This window comes from Hemibagrus wyckioides, linkage group LG23 (assembly GCF_019097595.1).
Source record: "Hemibagrus wyckioides isolate EC202008001 linkage group LG23, SWU_Hwy_1.0, whole genome shotgun sequence".
Lineage (NCBI taxonomy): Eukaryota > Metazoa > Chordata > Actinopteri > Siluriformes > Bagridae > Hemibagrus > Hemibagrus wyckioides.
In genome coordinates, this window is record NC_080732.1 from 550,461 (window position 1) to 574,853 (window position 24,393).

The following is a 24,393-nucleotide window of genomic DNA, read 5'->3' on the forward strand; positions in this document are numbered from 1 at the left end:
AACATTTCCCCCCTTTTTTGCCCCAAACCAAAGTTACACCCTTGGATGTAACTACATGGTATAGTGTGAAAGTGTGGTGAATTTGGACAAAAGATCACACATCTAACCTTCTGTAGTTCAATTAATTTAATTCAGATTAGCCAAACATGTATGCACATGCTAGCTCTCTCCTACACAGGCTAATCAGTTACATTAAGAACACACTGCTTTAAATTAGCTAATTACCCTGAACATATATGGTTTAAGCAAAAAAGTACAGCAAAAACGAGTAAACATGATTCGGTGTGATTCTGTACATTTCCCCCTGCTCAATACACACCTGTGGATTAGTTTTGTCCTGCAGGGGGCATTTACACACACACACACACACACACACACCAGAATGCAAATAATTAGACAGTATGTTTGACAATATGAACAGAATGTAAAAAAATTTTTTATTTTCTACTCACTTTTATTTTATTTGAACAGATATTCAGGAATCTAGACATATAGATGGAAGGCAGAATATTAATGATAATATATATATATATACTCTACATACTGTATATACTGTAGAACTGCTGCTTATTGGGATTATAAAACGTTTAAACCACTCTACAGAAGTCAGGTCCAAACCCCAGATGATGTCCAATCTCCAAAAAATGCTTTATATTAAAAATCTTTAAAATTCCTCAGTAAGCGGCTGAAGAAAGATCTAAAATAAGACATATATTAGACACGTGACCCCCATGACAGATACCGCTGCATTTTTCGGAAAGATATTTGAACCCTGCTGTAACACGTCTTCCCGGTGCAGATCACTGATATGAGGGGATCCTTATCTAATCACAGTCTAATCACAGAGCACAGGATTTCTCTCAGTTCAGGAGTAAAATCACACAAAATACTTTTATTACAGCAGTTTTATTAAATAAAGCATAATAATTCACATCTGATAGAAATTATGCAGTTTAGACTTTAGATTTTTCTTCTTTCTTTCTCTTTCTACTATTCCTTTACGGTCCTTTATTTATAACTGCTTTTTTATGTACTCTTATTATATTACCGATTTCGGGACCCAAAGTCCCAAAATGCACCGTAGCTGTGCGACGCCGAGACTCAGCTCAGCTAGTGATGGTGGTGTTAGTGTGAAATCTGGACACACTATATCACTAAAGCGCCGCTGCATCACGCTCTTCAGGTGGAGATAACGCAAGAGATCATAAATCCCACTGTACCTCTTACAGCACGGTGTTGTGACTAATGGAGGAAAACGTTAGTTGAAAACCTCAAAAAATCTCACTTTTATTAAGAAATATATCCAGGATGCCATTGAGGATTAATTCTGAATATTTCAGTAAGTTACAATTAAACATAAAGGTTATTTTGCAAATCATGCAGGCCGATTTTTCCCGAACGAGATCCGAACAAGATCCTGTCCGATAAAGGCTTCTTGACTTGACTTCTTGACTCAGTTCAGTCGTATATCAAGCCATCTTTCCAGCCTTTTCCCTAGAGAGAAAGAGTTTTTAATGCTACAGTTAAACAAATTGGTTAAATACCACGTCTAAATGGTTTCTGAAATAAAAACAGAAACCCAGCTGATTACCACAGGCGATAGAGACAGGCGATCCTGTGTTGAGTCCATTCCCTTTGGGGATCAGCGCAGATGAATCTCCCGTCTCTGGTCTTAAAACTGCAGCAAAATACAGAAATAACAAACAAAATACACATACCATCAGCAGACGCTCGGGATAAAACCTCTTCCTCCTTCTTCTCCTTCTTTATTAATTACAGTAAGACAGGGTGTTCATCGAGACTCACATTATAGCGTTGATGTCACAGTCTCTGGTGATTTCCTGGATGAAGTAGCCACTGAGTCGTCCACAGCGAACAGGCCTGTGTGTGTAGGAAAAGCAGCAGCGAGCTGTAAGGAAATAACAAAGCCAACAAGATCACAAGGGTTCCTAATTTATAGGACAGGAGACGATGAAAGCACACCAGGTAGGAACTGAAGGAGCATTAGACCACACACTCAGTAGGATTAGGATTGCTGAGGATCTTTCCTGGACTCTCAGCAACAGTCAAAAGAGCACTCTAGTTTTTAAGGATCCTTAAGAAAAACCACCAGCAAGAGTAGATGGTACCTGGTGCACCAGCAGCTCAAAGGTGGACAAGAAAGCCCTCCATAGGGGGTGACCACCTTTCAAACATCCTAAAGATGTCCCTTTCCTCCCTGGACATCACTTATTTAATCTGCTGCCCTCTGGCAAATGCTTCAGGTCCATCATTTCACCAACCAATAGACTTAAGAACAGCTTCTAATTCAACACCATACAGGAGCTAAATGCTGCCGGATTGTAAACACAAACACACACACACACACACACACACACACACACACACAAACTGAAGCATAGCAACAATCTCATCCAGCATTTTTATACACAAAACTTTTCCCTCTCTTTGTCCCTCAGTGTGTCTGTCCACATTACTCAGGATGTTTATATCTTTATATCTGTATTATTTAACGTTTACATCCCGAGACACTTTAATACCCTCGCGTTATTTACAAATCAATGATCAACTGTAGTGCAATAAATTATTTATATCTATATACTTATATATCTGTGGAAGTTGTACATTTCCCATTGGGATGAATAAAGTCTATCTATCTATCTATCTATCTATCTATCTATCTATCTATCTATCTATCTATCTATCTATCTATCTATCTATCTATCGTATAGATCATTACAATAATCGAATTATTTATCAATAATATATTATAATGGATGTACAGTTTGCATCACATTATATGAGAACTGCACTGTGAGGACAGCTCTGATTTCTGTACTCTGAAACCTGACAATAAAAGAATCTTGACTCTTTACTCGATTCTTGACTGAGAAAAGGTTTGGATCGGTCATGTCTAATCTACAGAGAGTTGAGAAGATTTCAGTTGCTGCTAAAATCAGGGCTCTGTTTCACATCATCGATCCTTTTTACCAGGACCCCAGTCTTCCACTTCTTCCACAGATTTTTAATCAGTCTGAAGAATCCACTGAGGTTTTGATGTTTTGTCTGATCTAAAATGAGTCAGGAGTTGACGAGTCAGAGTTCAGTGGGTTTTAGACGTGTGTTTTTCCCTCTGGTGAAGAACCTTGCATAGAATTTTAGTACTAAAGATCAAATTTCAGCTGCTTTTTGTGATGAACAAGCACCTTGGAGAACATCTCAGAGAGCAGGAATGGGTTTGATATCAATGTTTACTTTGAAGATACAAACATTTGTGTAGGGAAAAGAAAATACCACTTGGATTATTTTTTTGGAACTTTGCCTGAGTGTCCGCTTTCATATGAGTTTTATTTGAAGCCGCACTGTGGAGTGTCACATGCCAAAGACAGTTCTCGAACACAACTGAACAGGAGCAAACTCCAGTCCAATTCTGTATGGATCTCAGTGGAACCTCCAGCAGCACAGGTTCCTTCAGTTCTGACCAGAAAAACGCTGAGGAGCACAAACTGAGCTGAAACTGAGGCTCGGCGTCTCTTTTATTATACGATCCGTCATCATTTCATCACTTCTCTACTCTCTAATCCTCAACATGGAAAACTTCAACATGACCGGAAAACTCACGAATATCACAGACATCACAAACTCCACGAACATCACAAACATCACAAACTCCACGAACATCACGAACATCACGAACATCACGAACATCACGAACATCACAAACTCCACGAACATCACGAACATCACGAACATCACAAACTCCACGAACATCACGAACATCACGAACATCACGAACATCACGAACTCCACGAACATCACGAACTCCACGAACATCACGAACTCCACGAACATCACGAACATCACAAACTCCACAAACATCACAAACTCCACGAACATCACGAACATCACAAACTCCACAAACTCCACGAACATCACGAACATCACAAACTCCACGAACATCACAAACTCCACGAACATCACAAACTCCACGAACATCACAAACTCCACGAACATCACGAACATCACAAACTCCACAAACTCCACGAACATCACAAACTCCACGAACATCACAAACTCCACGAACATCACAAACTCCACGAACATCACAAACTCCACGAACATCACGAACATCACAAACTCCACAAACTCCACGAACATCACGAACATCACAAACTCCACAAACTCCACGAACATCACGAACATCACGAACATCACAAACTCCACGAACATCACAAACTCCACAAACTCCACGAACATCACAAACTCCACGAACATCACAAACTCCACGAACATCACAAACTCCACGAACATCACAAACTCCACGAACATCACGAACATCACAAACTCCACAAACTCCACGAACATCACGAACATCACAAACTCCACAAACTCCACAAACATCACGAACATCACAAACTCCACGAACATCACGAACATCACAAACTCCACGAACATCACGAACATCACAAACTCCACGAACATCACAAACTCCACAAACTCCACGAACATCACGAACATCACAAACTCCACGAACATCACAAACATCACGAACATCACAAACATCACGAACATCACAAACTCCACGAACATCACAAACATCACAAACATCACGAACATCACAAACTCCACGAACATCACAAACTCCACGAACATCACAAACTCCACGAACATCACAAACATCACGAACATCACAAACTCCACGAACATCACAAACATCACGAACATCACAAACTCCACGAACATCACAAACATCACGAACATCACGAACATCACGAACATCACGAACATCACAAACTCCACGAACATCACAAACTCCACAAACTCCACGAACATCACGCTGGAACAAAAATCTGACATTTTTATAAATATTTATATTCATTTAAAAAAAGAAGAAGAGAATATGAAAGTTAAACATTTCTTGTTTTTCTCACCTGTTTCCGTGTCGATGATGAAGGCAGTGAGGATGAGGAGGAAGAGAAACGTCCCAGTGGGAATCTTAAACCTGGCCATGATGTTGTACACTCTTCTCTTTTTTCCCCTCTCTGAACAGGTTTGCACAGCAGAGCGCGTGTCGTAGTGTGTGTGTGTGTGTGTGTGTGTGTGTGTGTGTGTGTGTGTGTGTGTGTGTGTGTGGTGTGTGTGTGTGTGTGTGTGGTGTGTGTGGTGTGTGTGGTGTGTGTGGTGTGTGTGTGTGTGGTGTGTGTGGTGTGTGTGGTGTGTGTGTGTGTGGTGTGGCTGGCACTTGGCGTGTCTGGGTGTGTGGCAGAGATTGTGTGTGTGTGTGTGTGTGTGTGTGTGTGTGTGTGTGTGTGGTGTGTGGTGTGTGGTGTGTGTGGTGTGTGGGTGTGTGTGTGTGTGTGTGTGTGTGTGTGTGGTGTGACTGGCACTTGGCGTGTCTGGGTGTGTGGCAGAGATTGTGTGTGTTTGTGTGTGGCAGAGTGAGTGTGTGTGTGTATGTGTGTGTGTGGGGTTTTTTTTGGAGGGAGGGGGGGCAGCATTTTTGATGTGCATAAAATGCTCCTAGTTTCCTCGTTCCTCTGGCTCTAATCGTCTCTTCATGCATCTGTTATCTAACTGCGGTAAGACGAAGATTCCAGAAAAGTTTGTTTTGTTTATGAACCCGTATGAACACAATCATATAGAATGTTGCCAATTCTTTTTAAAGCAACAATATCAGGTGAGCAGCAGAAGCTGTAATCATAGCTAATCAGTCACGGCTAATCAATCAACTCTAATCAACCCCGAGCATACTGCTGTTCATATTGTCTTAATAAATATGTAAATCGGGGGTGGAGTCAATCTACTATGATAGTTTTCAAACGCCTTGTTGATCAGAGAGATCAGAGACAGAGAATGGTCAGGCCTGAGGAGGATCAGCTGCAGCACCAGAAGATCACGTCAGGTTCTTCTTCTGTCAGAAAGCTGAGCCTGCAGTGGACCACACCAAATCTAGCCTGGACTGATGGATCTGCATTTCTGCTGAGACTCACAGATGGAGATGGGTCAGAATCTGACACCAGCAGCAGGAATCTACAGATCTGACCTGCCTTGTGTCCAGGCTGGTGGAGGTGGAGGTGGGGGTGATGGTGTGAGGAATGTTTTCCTTTGGGCCGTTATTACCAGTCATCAGTCATGGCTTGAAGACCATGGCAGACTGGATTCATGAAGATGGAGATGATGTTCAGTGTTCTTAGAAGAGGAAACCTTTATTTTAGTCACATCCACATTACAGCACAGTTGAAATTCTTTCTTCATAGTAGGGGTCAGGGCACAGGGTCAGCTAGGATACAGCGCCCTGAAGGTAAAGGGCCTTGCTCAGGGGCCCGAAAGTGGATGTGCTGAGGCTTGAACCCCAACCTTCTGAGCTTCTGCCTTCTGCTTCACCCTCACCAGATCCGAATCAACACATTTGGGATGTGACAGAACCAGAGATCTTCTCGACATGGAGCGCAATCTCAAAGGAAAGTTTCCAACATCTTGTGGACTCCATGCCATGATGACCAGAGGCTGTTCTGAGAGCCAAGTGAGGCTCTGCCTGGTGTCAGTGTTATCAATAAGAATAAGAATAAGAATAAGAATAAGAATAAACAAATAACTGAGTCAAAAATGTGAATGTGTTTGATATTTTTAATATTTCTTATCGATATATAAATGAATCATTTGAATTGATACAAGAGTTAAATGATGAAGATCCTTTTTCGTCTTCTACTTCATATTATTATTAAAGGTAAGGAACAGGAGAGTTGAGTTTTCATGCTGTTCGTTATACAGAAGGAAGAAATGCTTTTCCAGACAAACCAAAGACAGAACACATCCATCCATCCATCCATCCATCCATCCAGGAGTGTTTATTTATCATATACATCATTTTAGATGAATAAAAATATCTATTTATACATAAAATAAACCAAAATGTTTATGTATCAGAAACAAGCTCATCCTCTGAGTTACAAAGCGCACAATATGTGACCGTCAGACTGCGGCTCCCACAAGGGGCCAAAATTCTAATGCAGGTATATAAAACAGCACACCTTTAAGATGCTCTAATAAGAGGAAAATAAGAAGACTTCAGTTGATTATAATGGTAAATCTGAGGCTGTGAGATGGAATCATCCTCAGTTCAGCATCGCCACATTCCCCATGACTGCAGCCTTCTTCCTAAAAATAAATACAATGTTTTTTCAATGTAAAGTCTTGTTCCTGCGTGTAGAAGATCTTTACAGAGAGCCGGATTCTCACCGTAGGCACGTGAGCCTCTCTTGAGTCCATCTCCTCTTCGGATCAGCGCAGACGAATTTCCCTGTTTGCGTCTCGAATCTGCAGAAATTACAGAAAAGAAAGCATCCGGGTTAAAAACGAATGACATCATCATCACAACACTGTTACACCGTGGAGCTTTATGGTAACCATGGTAACTGTGACAACTACCACTACTACTACTACTACATGGTCACTAACTATGGTTACTACTGCTAGCTACTAGCTACTGCTACAGATTTATAAAGGTTCTTCAAGGTAACCACGGTAACCATGGTAACAGTGTTGCTATGGAAATGCCTAACTATAGTAGAACATTATTATTATTATTATTATTATTATTATTATTATTATTATTATTATTTAGATTTGATCCTTCAGCGTAACCACGGTAACAGGTGGAGACTCACATTATCGCTCTGATGTCACAGTTTCCAGTGATTTCCTGGATGGAGTAGCCTTTCAGCCGGCCGCAGCGAACAGGCTTCTGCGTGTAGGAAAAGCAGCAGCGAGCTATGAGACGAGGCGAGAGGAGATTTTTGTGATTAATTCTATTCATGAGATCATGACACAGTGATCATACCTCACTCAGATCAGGTAGCAGTGTAATATTTATTAATGCTCAATGCTCATTGCTGAGTAATGCTCATTAATCCGCATGTCTGTCACTGATGCAGGATCGCAGGTGCAGGATCACAAAAATGCAGAAAGTCTAGCTCATCTTCATCGTAATGATTAACGACACAAACTGTGTTCAACTTCTCACAGAACTCCAGGACAGAATTTCACAGCAAAGTGCAAACACTTTTCAGTCTCCAGAATCATTTTCACATGAAGACAAAGCTTCATCTCTAAACCATATTTATTATAAATAAAGATTTCTACATGACAGAATTGTATTTTTGTTCTAATCTCACCTGCTTCTGTGTTGATGATGAAGGCAGTGAGGATGAGGAGGAACAGAAACCTCCCAGTGGAAATCTTAAAGGTAGTCATGATATTTTATCCGTTCTTCTTTTCCTTCTTTTCTCTCTCTCTCTCTCTCTCTCTCTCTCTCTGTCCTGCAGCGTGTTGCACAGTTTTAAACCTTGCCTCCTGGGACTTTCCCACATGGATAGCGTTGGATCTGTGTTTTTTCTTCCCTTTTTTCCACTGGTCTCTCACAATCGGAGTGGTGCAGCCACACTACAGATCTTTCCGCATTCCATCTTCTGTAAACACACCTCTTTAACACACACACACATGTGCTTAACACCTGACGGTGACCTCTGTTCAACTCACTCAGGCTCTGTATGCTCTATAGTTGTGTGTGTGTGTGTGTGTGTGTGTGTGTGTATTCTGTATGTACATGAACAACATGAGAATGGAGAATGGAAACTTCAGCACAGGCTGCACACATGTCCGGGAGTCAAGTTCATTCTCATCTCTTATCACAAGATTAACGACTCCTGTCTGTTCATTGCAACACTTCCTGAACCTCAGGCGCTCTTTCAACACCTTCAGACTGAATTCTATTGGAAAAATGAAACATATTAATTTCATTTTGAATAATTAGTAGTTCATATAGCTTTTACTTCCAGCTTGAGGCTTTACTTAACATACACCCACATCTAAACATGTTTTAAACTCATCTGTCCTGCGCGCAGCGTGAGAATAAACAGAGCAGCACTGTGTGTTTTTTAATTCTTCAATCTGAATAAATCAGAAAGTAAATTGTGACTTATACAGTAAATAACTAACTCATTTATTTTGCCAGGACATGCCTCTGATTGACTGATTGATTGACTGTTTTTTTGATTGACTGAGTGATTGGTTGATTGACTGATTGATGTAAATGCAGACCTACAGCATCAGATCACAGTTATGTGAAAATATTTTAATGTTAATTATCTTGATGTTTTCCAGGTAATTGTGTAATATATAGTACATGTTTATGAAATATTTGAAATGTTTAGAATATTTATAAGTGATAATGAGCCTAAATGAGTCACAGTTAAGTGTAAAAAATATCTCTAGAACTCTGAACGTTCCAAGAGAGTACGGGAGAATAAGAAGAATAAAACTTATTTACTCATGTAAATACATTTCATCTAGGTAAAATCCCTCTCAAAGTGTGAAGTAAAACAGAACTGAAGAAATAAAGCAGTGAAATATTTCACTAATGACATTTTACTAACGTCCGTCATGACCACTGCATGGAAAAGTGTCCGGTTATTCTGCTGCTCCACGGGGTTAATGTTTCAGGAAAACACAAGATGTTGCTTTAAATAGGGACCAAAAAAAGTAAAGGAGCTAAAAATATAACTTGTATTTTGTACCTTTAAATTAATAATCTGCGGTTAAAGTTAACATTTAACTCCTCCTACTTTAGTGGTCACTGTATCAGAGAGACCTGAACAGAACAGTACACACACACACACACACACACACACACACACTACAGTAAACAACCCCTCTTCCTGCTCATGTTACAGGAAGTCCAGTGTGGAAATTAAACCATTTCATCAAGATATTCTCTCTCTCTCTCTCTCTCTCTCTATCTCTCTGAGTCGTATCGAATAAAGAATTTACATAGCTGTTTTTGAAATGATGCAATTTCAAAATGTTTTAGATTCCTCTCATATTAAAAAAAAAAAAGTTTTAATCTGTTTACAGTCCAATGGAGAGGGTGAGGCATAGGGTAGAAGGTTAGGAGTAAGGGGTTAGGGTTAGGGATTAGGGTGGAGGTTAGGGATTACGGATTAGGGTTGGAGGTTAGGGATTAGGGTTGGGAGTTAGGCATTACGGATTAAGGGATAGTGGTTGGGGTAAGGGGATAGCGGATAGCGTTAGGGGTAGATTGTGATTGTGGAAGTAAATATTTGTTTATTTATTTGTTTATTTTTTCCCCTCTGAATGTTTCTGAATTTTGGTTTACTTTCTGGGAAATGAAACGACTCCATATTGAAATCAGTGTGCTGTTTGTTCTCACCTAAGTTTGTTTATAGGTGGTGTTGAGGAGCACAATGGTGTTGTTTAGGCCCTGAGAAATAAAGAGTGCACTTTCTTTTTTCCTGACAGTAAAGTGTTGAAATGTAGGTCAAAGGTTAAGAACACATTTTTCACAAAAATCTAAAGCTCAGTTTTGTTATAATGGCTGTCGTTCGGTCTGCTGCCACTTTTCCATTCTTTAATATAGCCAAGTTTTTACTCATTTGTTCATTTATGGATTTGACCTTGACTTTTACCTCTGGATTTCTTGATGATTTTCCCACGCTGTTTCTGTCTGGACTGTGGACTAGAATAACGCTCAAAGAAACTGTCTCTGTCTTTCAGGGTCAATCATTAGCAGATTTACCAGTGTGCTCTTCACATACAGCCTCTTTATCAGGCTTTATACAGCCCCCGAGGAAGCAGAAGAGGAAGTGTGTGTGTGTGAAAGCTTTATCAGTTTTATCTGTTTACACCTGTGTGTAAAAATGAAGGAACCGGTAAATCTTCATACTTTTTATGACCATTTCTATTTGCATTTCTGATCTGTGAAAATTAAGACAAATTACTGCATCAGTCAGAAACTCAAAAACTTTGGGTTTGTGTTGATGTAAATTTAAGCGTCAGTCTAAACCTAACCCTGATCCAGCTCTGAGGTCTAATCTCACTGCTTGTGACATCAGACTCACAGCAGATACAGAATAAGGAATGTTCTAGAAGATAAAGGAAGGAAGTGTGTTCATCATATAAACCTCTCTGCAGCTGCAATAATCTACAGTTTACACCATCATGACATGCTGGAACATACAACAACAACAAAAACCAAGACCAATTACAGAGATAGATAAAGAAAAACAGTTCATGCATGATTCTCTCATGATTTCATGTTATTTTATTTCAGTTTATGTTAGTTTATCATTTTGTTTCATGTTTATTTCATGGTACTCTTTAAATTTGTTAAATTAAAATGTTATTTTACTTTAAAGTCTATAAAGTCACTATATTTATAATGTCCTTTCTACAACAGGAACCAAAGGCCCATTAGGAACTATGAGGTCAGTGTAGTTTCTGAGGTCATTACAGACACAAATTCCTTGCTGTCACAAGCTGACAGATGTAACAGCAGATCCTTGACGGTGTGAAAGTCCCTCAGTGGCTCTGTCACTGTCACTCTGTCAGTGGTCAGTGGTCATACTGGAAACTCAGAACACTGGGAGCTCAGGAGTGGGGTGTATAGCTCGATCGAAAAAGACAGAGAGAGAAAGAGAAAGACATTAAGTATGATTCTGATGATATGTGATGATCGTGATGTTTAAAGACAATGTAGATTATGTGTAAAGTGCAGGCAGGGACTCCGGCCAGACTAGCTATGACATCATAACTAAAAGGGAGAGCCAGAAGCCATGAACCTTCCAGATCTGCTTTTTTACCTAAGAATAACTTTACACTGAAAGCTCGACTAAACAAATGTGTCTTCATCCTAGACTTAAACACTGAGACTGTGTCTGAATCCCCAACACTAATTGGAAAGCTGTTCCATAACTGTGGGGATAACTGATAACGGTCAGTCAAATAAGACCTGAGCCAGGAGAAGGCTGTTCCTTTAACACCAACAACATGTTCTAGCCTATCAAGTAGTAGGTCAGTAACAGGTCATTGACCGCTTTAACCAGTGCTGTCTCTGTGCTATGATGAGGTCTAAATCCTGACTGATACATTTCATAAATAAAAGGTCTGAACATAACTGCTGTGCTACAGCCTTTTCTAGGATCTTGGAGATAAAGGGCAGGTTTGATAGTAGGTCTGTAGTTAGACAGCTGACCGGGGTCGAGGTCCGGTTTTTTAATCAGGGGTTTGATAACTGCTAGCTTAAAAGATTTAGGCACATAGCCAGTGCTTAGGGAAGAATTAATGATTTTTAGAAGGGGTTCAGTAGCTACTGGTAATATCTGTTTAAGGAAAGATGTGGGCAAAGGATCTAGGATGCAGGTAGAAAGTTTTGAAGAAGAAATTAGTGAAATTAGATCAGGCTCTTGAAGTGGAGTGAAGCACTCTAAGCTCTGATCAGAAATAGCTATATTATCTAAAGGATTATCTATCAAATAATATGGTTTTAAATTAATAGTCTGAATTATCTGCCTGATATTATTAATTTTTCCAGTGAAAAAATTCATGAAGTCATTGCTGCTAAATGTAGATGGTGTGCGCTTTTCTACAGTGGTTTTACTCCTAGTTAGTTTTGCTACAGTGCTAAATAAAAATTTACGTTCTAGTTTCCTAGCTGATTGTTTTAAAGCTCGTGTGTGGTCGTTGTACCAGGGTGCTAGTTTCTTCTCTTTAATTATTTTCCATTTAAGTGGAGCTACAGTGTCTAGGGTGTAGAGAGACACTGACTGAAGGTAATCAGTCACCTGATCAAGTTCTGTAGGGTCAGACGGCGAACCAATCATGTGTGATAATTCTGGGAGACTATTGGTAAATCTCTCTGCAGTAGCAGATGTAAATGTACGCTTCATACGGTAACGTGGCACATTGCGCATCTGAATGAATGAAACAAAATCAAGATCTGAGATAGCTTCCGACTGTGGACGAGTGGATGGGGCCAGAGCATACTACAGCATCAGACATCGCCTTCGCTAATTTACACACCTCTACAATATTACTCATAGTAACCTCAGACTGACGAAGGTGTATATCATTAGCTCCTACATGGAAGACTATCTTCAGGAACCTGTGCTTGCCTAGGACCCTAAGATTACCTGCTATGTAGCCTTGGCTTTGTGACTGCGCCACCGAGTCGCAGTTACAGTTCATCTTATCTGAACCTCTCAGAAGTCTAAAGACAAATGTTCAGTGGGTAGGGGTGTGTGTGTGTGTGTGTGTGTGTGTGTTTATTTTTAAAGAACTTATTCTGGACTTAGTATACATAGAAACCTACAACAAAACCCTTTCCTCTAAGCAGAACCTTTAATGATCCAGTCTCCTCTGAATGAAGCTTCTCCTCAATTGTTTATTCTTCAGGTCTAGAACCTTTCACATTTAGCTCTCAGTACTTTTCAGACTCTTAGAAAAAAGGTTCTTCAGGGGTTCTGCTAGGAGCTCTTTCTGATAGGGAAATACATCTTCTGAAGGTTCTGTTATGACCCCAGAAGCTTCCACGTGTGACTTGCTGGTAAAAGCCCTCGTGAGAAGCCGTGAGGAGGGTTGGTGAAGGAACGAGACATGTTGAGGATGGAAAGTTCTGTGGATGAGTCAAAAAACATTTATAATAAACAACTCGTAACACTTATTTCCTTATGAGCTGATGTTTATTTTTTTACAGACAGTTTTTTGGCTCCGTCTCGACAGTTCTCGTCCTGGTGAGTGCAGAAATGTCTCGAAAATCCAGTTTTGTAAACCGACACGGTGCTGGTGCATTAAACTCAGTGTGAGTTAGCTTCAGAGTCACACCTGGACCTGTACACACGCTCCACTACATGATTCCTTTACTTTATTCATTATTTATTTATTTATTTAGCTGAAGTTCCGACATCAGCCAAAGTGGAACAAGTCTGGAGGCACTGTTTAGGAAACACACTGGGCTTTGTGTACGGTAGCATTAATAACATGAAAATAATTCTGTTTCCATTTCAAACACATGAATATTTCATGATAGGTGTCACAGAAATCAGACTGAATTGCATCTGTAAGCTAATTCCCTTTTATCTCTTTTATTCTCAGCTTGTTTGAGGAGGATTACCATGGAAACCATGAGGTTTAAACTAAGAAAACTAATGGAAAATCTGTAGGGTTAGGGTTAGAGAAAAAGTATTCACAGCCTTCGATTTGTTTAATTTTATACAGACACAAAATAATCTACAGTGACAAAGTAAAATCATGTTTCTCAAATCTCACAGTTTCTGAAATCACATGTTTAGAGAGGTTTGGAGAGGTGAGCTGAAGCTGAGCTGCGTCCTGTCTGCTCTGATCATCCTGAGATGTGTTTCCAACATGACTGAGGTACTGGACGTGTGTGTGTGTGTGTGTGTGTGTGTGTGTGCCATGAAGCCATGAAGTCCAACAAATGTTCCAGAAACTTCCTCAAACAAATCCCACTGAGACAAACACACATCCATTAAAGGGAATAAAACCATTTCCAAAATGTTGATGACTAAAGTCCTGACCTGAACCATAAAAATCCATCCTGAAACTTTATTCATTAAAAAGAAACCAAACCAACAAAAGAAGCAAGAAAGAAATGAAATGCAGAGCGTAACAGACACTAATTGGTGGTATGCTGGTAGCTCAAGAGGTTAGGGCTCTGGGTCGTTGACCAGAAGATCAGGGTTTGAGCCCCAGCACTGCCATGCTGCCACTTTTGGGTTCTTGAACAAGGCCCCCAACCCACCCTGCTCCAGGGGCGCTGTATCATGGCTGATACAATGCTCTGACCCCAAGGATGGGATATGTAAAGAAAGAATTTCACTGTGCAGTAATGTATATGTGAAAAATAAAGGCAAATTCAATTAAATAATCTGCAGGAAACACAAGACAGGTGGGTGGAGTCAGGGTCATGTGGTCAGGTGGGTGGAGTCAGGGTCATGTGGTCAGGTGAGTGGAGTCAAACATTAAACACACACACACACACACACACAATAATTTTAACTTAATCAATGTGGACCATGTGACCAGGTAAAGCACTACCTCTGACCATAATTCCCCAAAAGTTGTCTCATATGAATGAACCTGATTGGTCAACATTAAGAGAGAGGCGGAGTTATCACCTGGTTTTCTTTTCAGGAGTAAGGTGTGAATGGATTTTCAGGGGCTGATGTTCAAAAAAATATTCAGCTCTGATTTCTGACGAATTTAAGAAAGCAGTGTGTGCAGTTTTTTGGTGCATTGATTAATTAGCACATGCAGATGATTGAGGTGGAGATTAATTGCTTAATTGGTGTGAGACAGCTCCATAATGAGCCATGGAAAAGACTGATACAGGACAGGGAGTGGCCTCTGTGTCGGAACAGCAAACTACACCATGTTCATCTTGGAGAAACTTTCTCATTATTACAAACTGGTTTATTTGAATAGCTGTTCATTTACTCACACAGTTTCCCTGGAGGCTGCACTGAATCACACACACACACACACACACACACACACACACACACACACAAGAAGACACAGACTTTAACTACTCACCAACGGATTTATTACAAACTCACAGGGTGGAGCTTTTACTCACACACACACACACACACACACACACACACACACACCCTCCCCCCCGCCGTAATGAATTGTCAGTTCTGATGAATCAGGGTGTGTGAGGTAAACTGGCGTGTGTTTTCAGGAATGTTGGAGTGTTGAAGGTTTTCTGGTCTTCACCCCTCCAGGTGAAATGTTTGAGATGCTTCTGCAGCTGGAACACGGCTACTGAAGATCACTTTCAGCTCCGCATGCTGGGGCAGTAAAACAGTTTTTCAATGCAACATTCACGGATCACGTGTCGGGTTTCTCACATTCTGAAGCAGAAATGTCACACAATAATGATAATAATAATTTAAAAAAATAATAATTATTATTTTTAGTAAAATATAAACAATAATAATAATAATAAAATAATTATTATTATTAATGATAAGATATGATAAGATATTATATATATATATACCACGAGCTATATTTACACCACCAGTCAAAAGTTTGTGCACCCCATCATCCAGAAGTCCTTGGTACATTTTTCTATTAGAGTAAATTAGATTAATCAGGACTGGGAATTAACATGATGATGAAGGTGATGATGAACGTGATGATGAACGTGATGATGAACATGACTCAGAGACGTGTGAATGAATTAAAAACTCTTATCTTATAAATTCTTCTCTCTCTTTGACGAGGAGCTTCACCCCAGGCCTGAGCTCCTCACTGCTCCTGCTCATTCACTTCATCTTAATTTCACATGAAAACTACTTCAGATATAAGTTCTGATGAAGAAATAAACCCATATGTTAACATTTATCACAGATTCTTCATCATTAAACCTTTAGAGTCTTTCATTTAAAGGAATAAAAGTGAAAAGCGTATTAAACTTCTGACTGCTGATGAAAATATGAACGATGATAAAACTCTTCATCAATCTTCATACTCCAGTTTGAGAAAAAATTATAAATCAAATATACTGAATATTTATTGATTGACTGATTTATTCCTAGATAGTCTCTGAAAAGTGAAACACACACACACACTCACACGGAAATGTGTTTTATAAAAAATTTTAAAAAAATAAACACAAATATCATCATCAGTGGCCTCACACCTCCGGCGTCCTGGGTTCGAGTCTCGCTCCCTCTCACTGTGTGTGTGGAGTTTGCATGTTCTCCCCGTGCTTGGTTTCCTTCCACAGTCCAAAGACATGCTTCTAGGCTGATTGGAGTCTCTAAATTGCCTGTAGTGTGTGTGCCCTGCGATGGGTTGGCACTCTGTGATGCCTGATGACGCCTGAGCACAGGCTCCCCGTGACCCAAGTATAGATCGGATAAGCGCTACAGACAATGAAATGAAACGAAAATCATCATCACCTGGAGCAGCTCGCTCTTAGCCACCAGAAGCAGATCTATTAATACTGATGTGTAAAAGTTCAGATTTAATAAAAAGCCATCTTGATATATAAATAAAAATTAATTTCATTTATTTATTTTTTGTTGTTGTTTTTTTTTCTTCAGCTAAACGACTAACCGGATGCTAAACTGCTAGTTTATTCTGTTTATTGCACAAAACCTTTTTAAACAGACGCCGTTTTGTGGCTTTTCTAAATTTTTAACCAGCTGATTTCATTTCTTAGAGTTTTCAGGCTGAAAGTTTGAGATTCCTGCAGGTCTCTTTGTCCAGGTGAACCTTAGTCGAGTTTATTTTATTTTATTTAGCCATTTGATCTTATTCACCTGCACACACAAAATAGTGTGAAATGTGGGAAGTGGGAACTCAAAACACGGAAAGATGAAAGCAGACCATTTCTTTGTGTGATGTTTATCGAACATTCCACCTTTTAGGACTGAATCGTTTTTTACTCTCTATCTGATTTCTCAGGTTATTTCTGTTAGAGAATAAATATTGTTGTTTTTTTCTTTTTGCACACGACCGACCGAGTAAAAAATAATCTGCATTTAGAAACTTTGCTAATGCTAAGATAAAGAATGCTCTGAGCCACATTCACATCTCCAGCGTCGGGCTTCAGGCATCCGAATCCCAAGCGAGGTGAAGAAGAGACGTCTGTGTTACTGACCACATCAGGACCGCTTTACTTCACTGACCACACCACACCACACAGACTGAGGGCCAGTCCCTGAGGGCAACAAAATCTCTAACATTCCTGATCAATATTTATTCATATTTCTGTAGATTTATTCACTCAGGGTCAATATTCTGAAGAATAATCCTTAACACTGTTTATGTTTCCTGTTATTAGACTGAATTTTCTAAAGAAGTGTTGAATATCATCCATGAAGCAGTTCAACAGGAAGAAGAAAAAGAAAAAAAAAGGACTGCTCGGGAATCTGTTTTGTTTTATAGCACATGTTCAGACTTGTGCATAAAAACACACAAAAAAACAGACCTTCATGTTCCCTGTTGTCGCGTTAGGTCGCTTTGATCAACCCGACGTCTCTGAACACACGTGAGCTTCAGCGTGTGAGCGTGAGGAATGCACCGAGATGACGGCCAATCACATCGCAGGATCTGCTGTCAACTATCACAGCATCACAGCAAGGGAGAAAATACTGAGAACGACAACACCACCAACAACACCACTAAAACACAAACACAAACATCGGAGGAGTGCAGCGGATTTTCCCCAGAGAAGGTCAGAGGAACTGTTTTATCCACAGGGAAAGTTCAGGAAGGGAAAAGTCTCACATGCAAATCAGAGCTGAAAACAGAACGGAGGAACCAGTGGAGCGACAAGGAAACACGGCAGCGGGATATTTCCATGTGTGTGTGTGTGTGTGTGTGTGTGTGTGTGAGTGTGTGTGTGTGCATGTTTTAAAGCATGAGGTCAATTAAGAAGTTCTTCAGAGGGAGATCTGAGCTTCTGCTCATCCCTCAGATGTCTCATCATCACTCCGTATTTTCCTCTGCTCTCGGGTTCGGTGCCTCTGGATGGCTTTCCAGATACGGCACAACACACCACCTCTGTAACACACACACACACACACACACACACACGCACACACACAAAAAGTGTGAGATCAGATCACAGATTTTCTCAGAATTTACTCAACACCTCCACAGCTCCCCCTGTTGGACATTTCTAGTAATTAGTTAATAATGATCCAGAGATCAGTATTTTTTTATTTGATTAATTTTATTATTTTATTATTTTTTACAATTTTATTATTTAACTCCTCACTGAGACATGGACACTACTCATAGGAAGGAAGTCGATGTAAAGTATAGAAGTTAACGTAGAAAACGATTTCTAACCTCAGCCTCATGTGCTGCAGGTCGTCTTTGGTGACGTCGTTGAGAATGTCGTTTAGTGTGTAATCCTCTGACACGAACTGATCAGACACACACACACACACACAAAGTTAGTGATGTCACTTCCGGGGGAGTGGATTATGTCAAAACCAGAAGTGCCATTGAAATGACAGGCACATGAAGAAAATAACAATAAAGCGATAAAAAATAAACGGCAGAGTAATGCACAAGTTCAGCAGATAATCTTCAAAGTAGTGGATGAGAGAATGAGAAGATGTGAAGATGAGAGGATGAGTGAATGAAGGGAAGAATGACTAAGAGGATGAGTCAATCAATGATAGGATGAAAAGATAAAAGGATGAGTAAATGAGTGAATGAGAAGATGAGAAGATAAATGAATGAGAGGATGAAAGGATGAGTGAATGAGAGAATGGGTGGATAAGAAGATGAGAGGATGGGAGGATCAGTGGTTTGATGAGGAGTAAGAGCGTATCTCCCTGAATCCCTGCAGCAGAGCGTCACCTTGTGGACAGTGTGTGAATCGACCCCCTGCTGCTTCAGCCACTCGGTCAGCTCCGTATCTGCCTCCGCTTCTGCTGCCATGTGGAAGATGGAGGCTGAAGGAGCTTCTGCTGAGGAGAGAATTCCGTTATCTGGAAATACAACATAGAGCCCATCAGTGTGTGAAAAACAGATCATCATCATCATCATCATCATCATCATCATCATAAGAGTCTCTCCTTGCTTCGGTTTCCATTCACTGATGAGTGAAGAGCAAAAGTTTACACACCCCCACAATCACTTCTGCCTAATGAAATGAAGAAGTTACAGATTTATCTGCTTGTTTTATTGGAAAGAGAATCGTGTATCCGAGTAATAACGCACTCAGAGCAGCTGCAGGCTGGTTCTTCAGTCTGAAGAGCTCCAGGTCTTGCGCCCTCTGCTGGAGATTCTGCCTCAGAACCTGCTGGTACTCCTTCTCCTTCTGCACCAGTTCCTCCAGGAGCCTGCAGCGTGAGACCAGAGGAACTGAAAACTCTCACCAGTTTAGTCTACAACACTCTAAACCCTGCAGGAGTCCACACACAGGTGGAGATCTGTTCTGGATGATATGTATGAAGTTCAACAGATCCATGTTTACCTGCAGGTCCATTTCATCTCATTTCATTTCTGATTAATTAGTTTTAAATAAATTGATTAATTAGTTTTGATTAATTATCAGTTATTTAGATGATCGAATATGTAAATCGATGTCGCTGTCTCAGCTTAGCATTCATTTTTCAAGAATATGTTTTTTGAAAGTCCCTGTGAAAGTGCTGTTGCTATAGAAACCATAACGTATTATTACATTGTTATAAAGCTGCTATTGTCTCCAGACTTTATCAGCCAATCAGAACAATCAGTCAGAACGAGCAGAAAGAGCGGTCAGAGCATGTACCTGCCGGTCTCCTGTTTGAGGCGTGTGAGCTGCGCCCCAAGCGGATGCTGAGGGCGCTGGGAATCATGGGAAATGACCGAGCTGAGAGTGCTGACCCCCGACGTGAGTCCCGTGTCCTCCGGAGCGACATTTTCCACGGCACCGAAGTCTCCGTCCTCTTCCACGTCCACGTCGTCAGCATCTTTCTCGGCTCCTTCGCTCTCGGACGCCGGGCCAAAGTGAGTCTGCAGCTCTGGAGCAAAGATCCAAATTCATCACAACAGAGTCTGGAGCGTTAATACACACACACACACACACACAGGCCCTGAAATCACACACTCCTACCTGGAATTAATATGGTGACTGCAGCCTGGACGGCTCGTCTGATGATGTTGTCCATGGCGAACATCCAGTGGGGTTTAATGTGATGGTTCCTCAGAACTTTATTCACCTGAAACACAGCAGATGAACAGAAGGACTTTAATAAAGCTGCTGGATTTTCTCTCCTAAAGACGAGACTTAATCCGTGTCTAATGAACATGTCCAACGAGACGTGTCTAATGAACATGTCCAACGAGACGTGTCTAATCAACGTGTCCAACGAGACGTGTCTAATCAACGTGTCCAACGAGACATGTCTAATCAAGGTTTTAGGTCCAGGTGATGATTAATTCATCACTAGCTTTAGTCTCAGTTTACAAATTAAAGCTGAGACACAGAGCAGCTTCCACAGATCCATAGTGAAGAGTCTGAACCCTGAACACACCTGCTGCTCCTGACCACCTGAGAGAGAGTGTGTGTGTGTGTGTGTAGTCTGAGCTAGCATCTTCACCATCTTCATCTTCATCACCTACAGCACCTTCATCACCCTCATCTTCATTGCCTACAGCAACTTCATCACCTTTATCATTTCCATCACCGTCAGCACCTTCATCATCTTCATCACCGTCAGCACCTTCATCTTCATCACTGTCAGTACCTTCAACTTCATCACCATCAGCACCTTCATCTTCATCACCATCAGCACCTTCATCTTCATCAGTCAGCACCTTCATCTTAATCACCATCAGCACCGTCATCTTATTCATCACCTTCTTCTCCTACAGCACCGTCATCTTATTCATCACCTTCTTCTCCTACAGCACCTTCATCATATTCATCACCTACAGCACCTTCATCTTCATCAACGTCAGTACCTTCATCTTCATCACCGTCAGTACCTTCATCTTCATCACCATCAGCACCTTCATCATCTTCTTCACCTACAGCACCTTCATCATATTCATCACCTACAGCACCTTCATCACTGTCAGTACATTCATCTTCATCACCGTCAGCACCTTCATCATCTTCATTATCTTTATCACCTACAGCACCTTCATCACCCTCATCTTCATCACCTACAGCACCTACATAGAAAAGGGGTGGTGGTGGCTCAAGTGGTTAAGGCTGTGGGTCATCGCCCGCAAGATTGGGGTTCAAGCCCCAGCACCACCAAGTTACCACTGTTGGGCCCTTGAGCAAGGCCCTTAACCCTCTCAGCTCCAGGGGCCCTGTATCATGGCTGACCCTGCGCTCTGACTCACAACCTCCAAGGATGGGATATGTGAAGAAAGAATTTCACTGTGCTGTAATGTATATGTGACAAATAATGGATATTTCATCACCTACAGCACCATCATTTTAATCCTGCTGCAGAGCAATATTATTACTAAAACAACACATATAGCAGGGATGTACACACACACACATACACACACACACTGCAGTGGAGGGACGGAGCCACCAGAGGGCACTGTGTGGCTTCAGTACTGCTGAAAAGGACGAGGAGCAAACATCTGAACATCTTCAATATAAACAGATTTTTTTAATCTTATTTTGTTGGAGGGTTTTTAGCATTCAGTTCTCACTTCACACTTTATAGAAACTTCAACATCTCCACACACCAAACACGTGACACTGACCGAGTCCTGGAAGCCGAACAGAACCAGCTGGATCTGGTTGATGGAGGTGCTGTCAAAGTCCAGGTCCAGTTTAAGCTTGGAGATGGTGGAGGCCATGACGCGGCGCTCAGGAGAACGGATGAAGTCACGCAGGATGCAGATGATCTGCTTTATGTGATCTACAGACAGCTTCAGCTCCTCTGTGCTGCCCTGAGACCAAACACACACACACGATTCAACTGTTACCTTAATCACAGAACACACCTTCTCTACAGAACCCTGTAAGCTTCAGCGGTCGCACCTGCATGTGGTTCTCCAAGAGGTTGGACGTGACCTTGTCCTGGTCCTCGTTCAGAACTTTGTAGAGGATCGCGCGTCTCTCACTGTCTTTCTTCAGCAGGAAGAGACCCGAGTCGCTGTTCTCAGACGAAGCTGGAGAACTTCGGTCCTCTGAAGTCGGGCTTTCATCAGGAACGCTGAGAGAGAACACAGCTTTCACTCACTGACTGGAACAACACACTGGTTCTGCACAAAGACATACAGCTAAGGGTCCTGGATAGAGGACAGCGAGCACTACAGACCATCACCACACACACTCGGACGAAAGTAAATGACCCCCTGACCACCCCACCCCCACCTCTGCATAAATTAACATTAAAATCTTTAGGGAAAATTAAATGGTAGAAATCACAAACGAAAATAACTTGAAAGTCAAGTGTCAGATATGCATATGCAAATATATGTCTATATATGTATATATAAATATATATGTATATAATATATATATATGTATATAATATATATATATGTAGTATCAATCAATATAGCAGTAAATATTATAAATAATGAGAAATTAAATGAAATAAAATAACAATAATAAAAATAGTAACAGAAATAGTAATATAATATATAATGTATACAAATATAACTAAATATAAAAAAAACAAATATAAAAACAAAAATACGCTAATATAATACAGTATAATATAGTATATATATAGTATATGTGAAAAAATAAAACAATATAAATAAATATATATGTGTAGACTATAATATATAGAAGGTACAGTATATGCATATATGTAGATAAAAAGATCAACTCTGAAATGGTGTAGTAAATGAATACAGTGTGTACAGTGTGCATATGTAAGATAAATATATAAATATATATGTAGATGTATATATAAGGCAAATATAAATGTCCAATTGAACAGGGAGTAAAGTGTCAGTGCAGTGTGCACACAAAGATATACAGAAAAAGTGTACAGTGAGAGTGTTATTGTGTGTGCATCAGCTCCATCTTCTCCATCAGCTCCATCTTCTCCATCAGCTCCATCTTCTCCATCAGCTCCATCTTCTCCATCAGCTCTATCTTCTCCATCAGCTCCATCTTCTCCATCAGCTCTATCTTCTCCATCAGCTCCATCTTCTCCATCAGCTCCATCAGCTCTATCTTCTCCATCAGCTCCATCTTCTCCATCAGCTCCATCAGCTCTATCTTCTCCATCAGCTCCATCTTCTCCATCAGCTCCATCACTAATCATCCTTTCAGAAGGACCTCTAACACACTCACACATTTTGAGGAGTTTGCATTTCTTCTCTAGAGTAAGGGACAACAGGAACTCGCTCCTTTCATCAACGTTCCACATCATTAACTGTAACTAGAACCGGATAAAAAGGACAGTGTGCTGTTCAATGTGTAAAATATAGTGACCGCTTTATTCATGATGTCAGGACAGAGAGCAACGGCTAACAGCTAACGTCTCAGCACACACACCACATGCTGCACCAGAAACTTCTTCATTTTCTCTTCACCATAAACTCCATAAACACCATAAACCTTCATCTTCATCGTCTTCCTCTCTTCACCATAAACCTTCATCTTCATCGTCTTCCTCTCTTCACCATAAACCTTCATCTTCATCGTCTTCCTCTCTTCACCATAAACCCATTTGTTCCTCTTTGTGTGTATTAATGCACTTCATAGGTCGACTCTGTTAGCTAACACTATTTAGCCCTCAGTTTCTAAGCAACAGAAACAGGGCAATTAATGGCTAATGAATTTATGAGTGGTCTTCCTCTCCTCACTGACCCTTTAGGATTCGCTTCTACGCAACCTTTTCATCCACGCTTCCGTTTTTAGAAGCGTTCCTCTGCAGCTGGGAGCAGCGTGTGGACACAGGTCAGAAACCAGCAGCCAGATGTTCATCTTCACTAAACAGTTGCTGATTTTAAACATGGGCACTTTGTGTGTGTGTGTGTGTGTGTGTGTGCACCTGGATGTGTGACCTCACCTGTTCCATGACGTTTATGGACTTAATGAGCGAGCGCATTAACGAGTTGCCGTGA

The 24,393-nt window shown here is 40.7% G+C and overlaps 3 protein-coding genes across 4 annotated transcripts in view; all 3 read right to left on the reverse strand.

The window, feature by feature from the left end:
* Nucleotides 1–216: 216 nt before the first annotated feature.
* LOC131344020 (C-C motif chemokine 3-like 1) lies at nt 217–5,176 on the reverse strand. Its single transcript, XM_058375943.1, has 4 exons — nt 4,932–5,176; nt 1,807–1,909; nt 1,592–1,678; nt 217–1,494 (listed from the first exon to the last, which is right to left on the reverse strand). The coding sequence occupies exons 1-4, from the start codon at nt 5,008–5,010 to the stop codon at nt 1,470–1,472; spliced, it is 294 nt and encodes a 97-aa protein (XP_058231926.1). The 5' UTR covers nt 5,011–5,176; the 3' UTR covers nt 217–1,469.
* A 1,443-nt stretch (nt 5,177–6,619) lies between these two features.
* Nucleotides 6,620–8,597, reverse strand: LOC131344019 (eotaxin-like). The gene is made up of 4 exons (XM_058375942.1): nt 8,175–8,597; nt 7,668–7,770; nt 7,240–7,317; nt 6,620–7,158 (listed from the first exon to the last, which is right to left on the reverse strand). The coding sequence occupies exons 1-4, from the start codon at nt 8,251–8,253 to the stop codon at nt 7,116–7,118; spliced, it is 303 nt and encodes a 100-aa protein (XP_058231925.1). The 5' UTR covers nt 8,254–8,597; the 3' UTR covers nt 6,620–7,115.
* Nucleotides 8,598–15,401: 6,804 nt separating this feature from the next.
* Nucleotides 15,402–24,393, reverse strand: part of map3k15 (mitogen-activated protein kinase kinase kinase 15) — a 35,065-nt gene continuing 26,073 nt past the window's right edge. For both annotated transcript variants that reach the window (XM_058376552.1, XM_058376553.1), the window contains 8 exons: nt 22,346–22,520; nt 22,066–22,254; nt 20,447–20,552; nt 20,123–20,354; nt 19,570–19,691; nt 19,207–19,337; nt 18,688–18,764; nt 15,402–18,396 (listed from right to left, as the gene is read on the reverse strand). In XM_058376552.1, the coding sequence (XP_058232535.1) occupies nt 18,300–18,396; nt 18,688–18,764; nt 19,207–19,337; nt 19,570–19,691; nt 20,123–20,354; nt 20,447–20,552; nt 22,066–22,254; nt 22,346–22,520 (1,129 nt within the window). In that variant the 3' untranslated portion in view covers nt 15,402–18,299. The remainder of the gene's footprint in view (nt 18,397–18,687; nt 18,765–19,206; nt 19,338–19,569; nt 19,692–20,122; nt 20,355–20,446; nt 20,553–22,065; nt 22,255–22,345; nt 22,521–24,393) is intronic.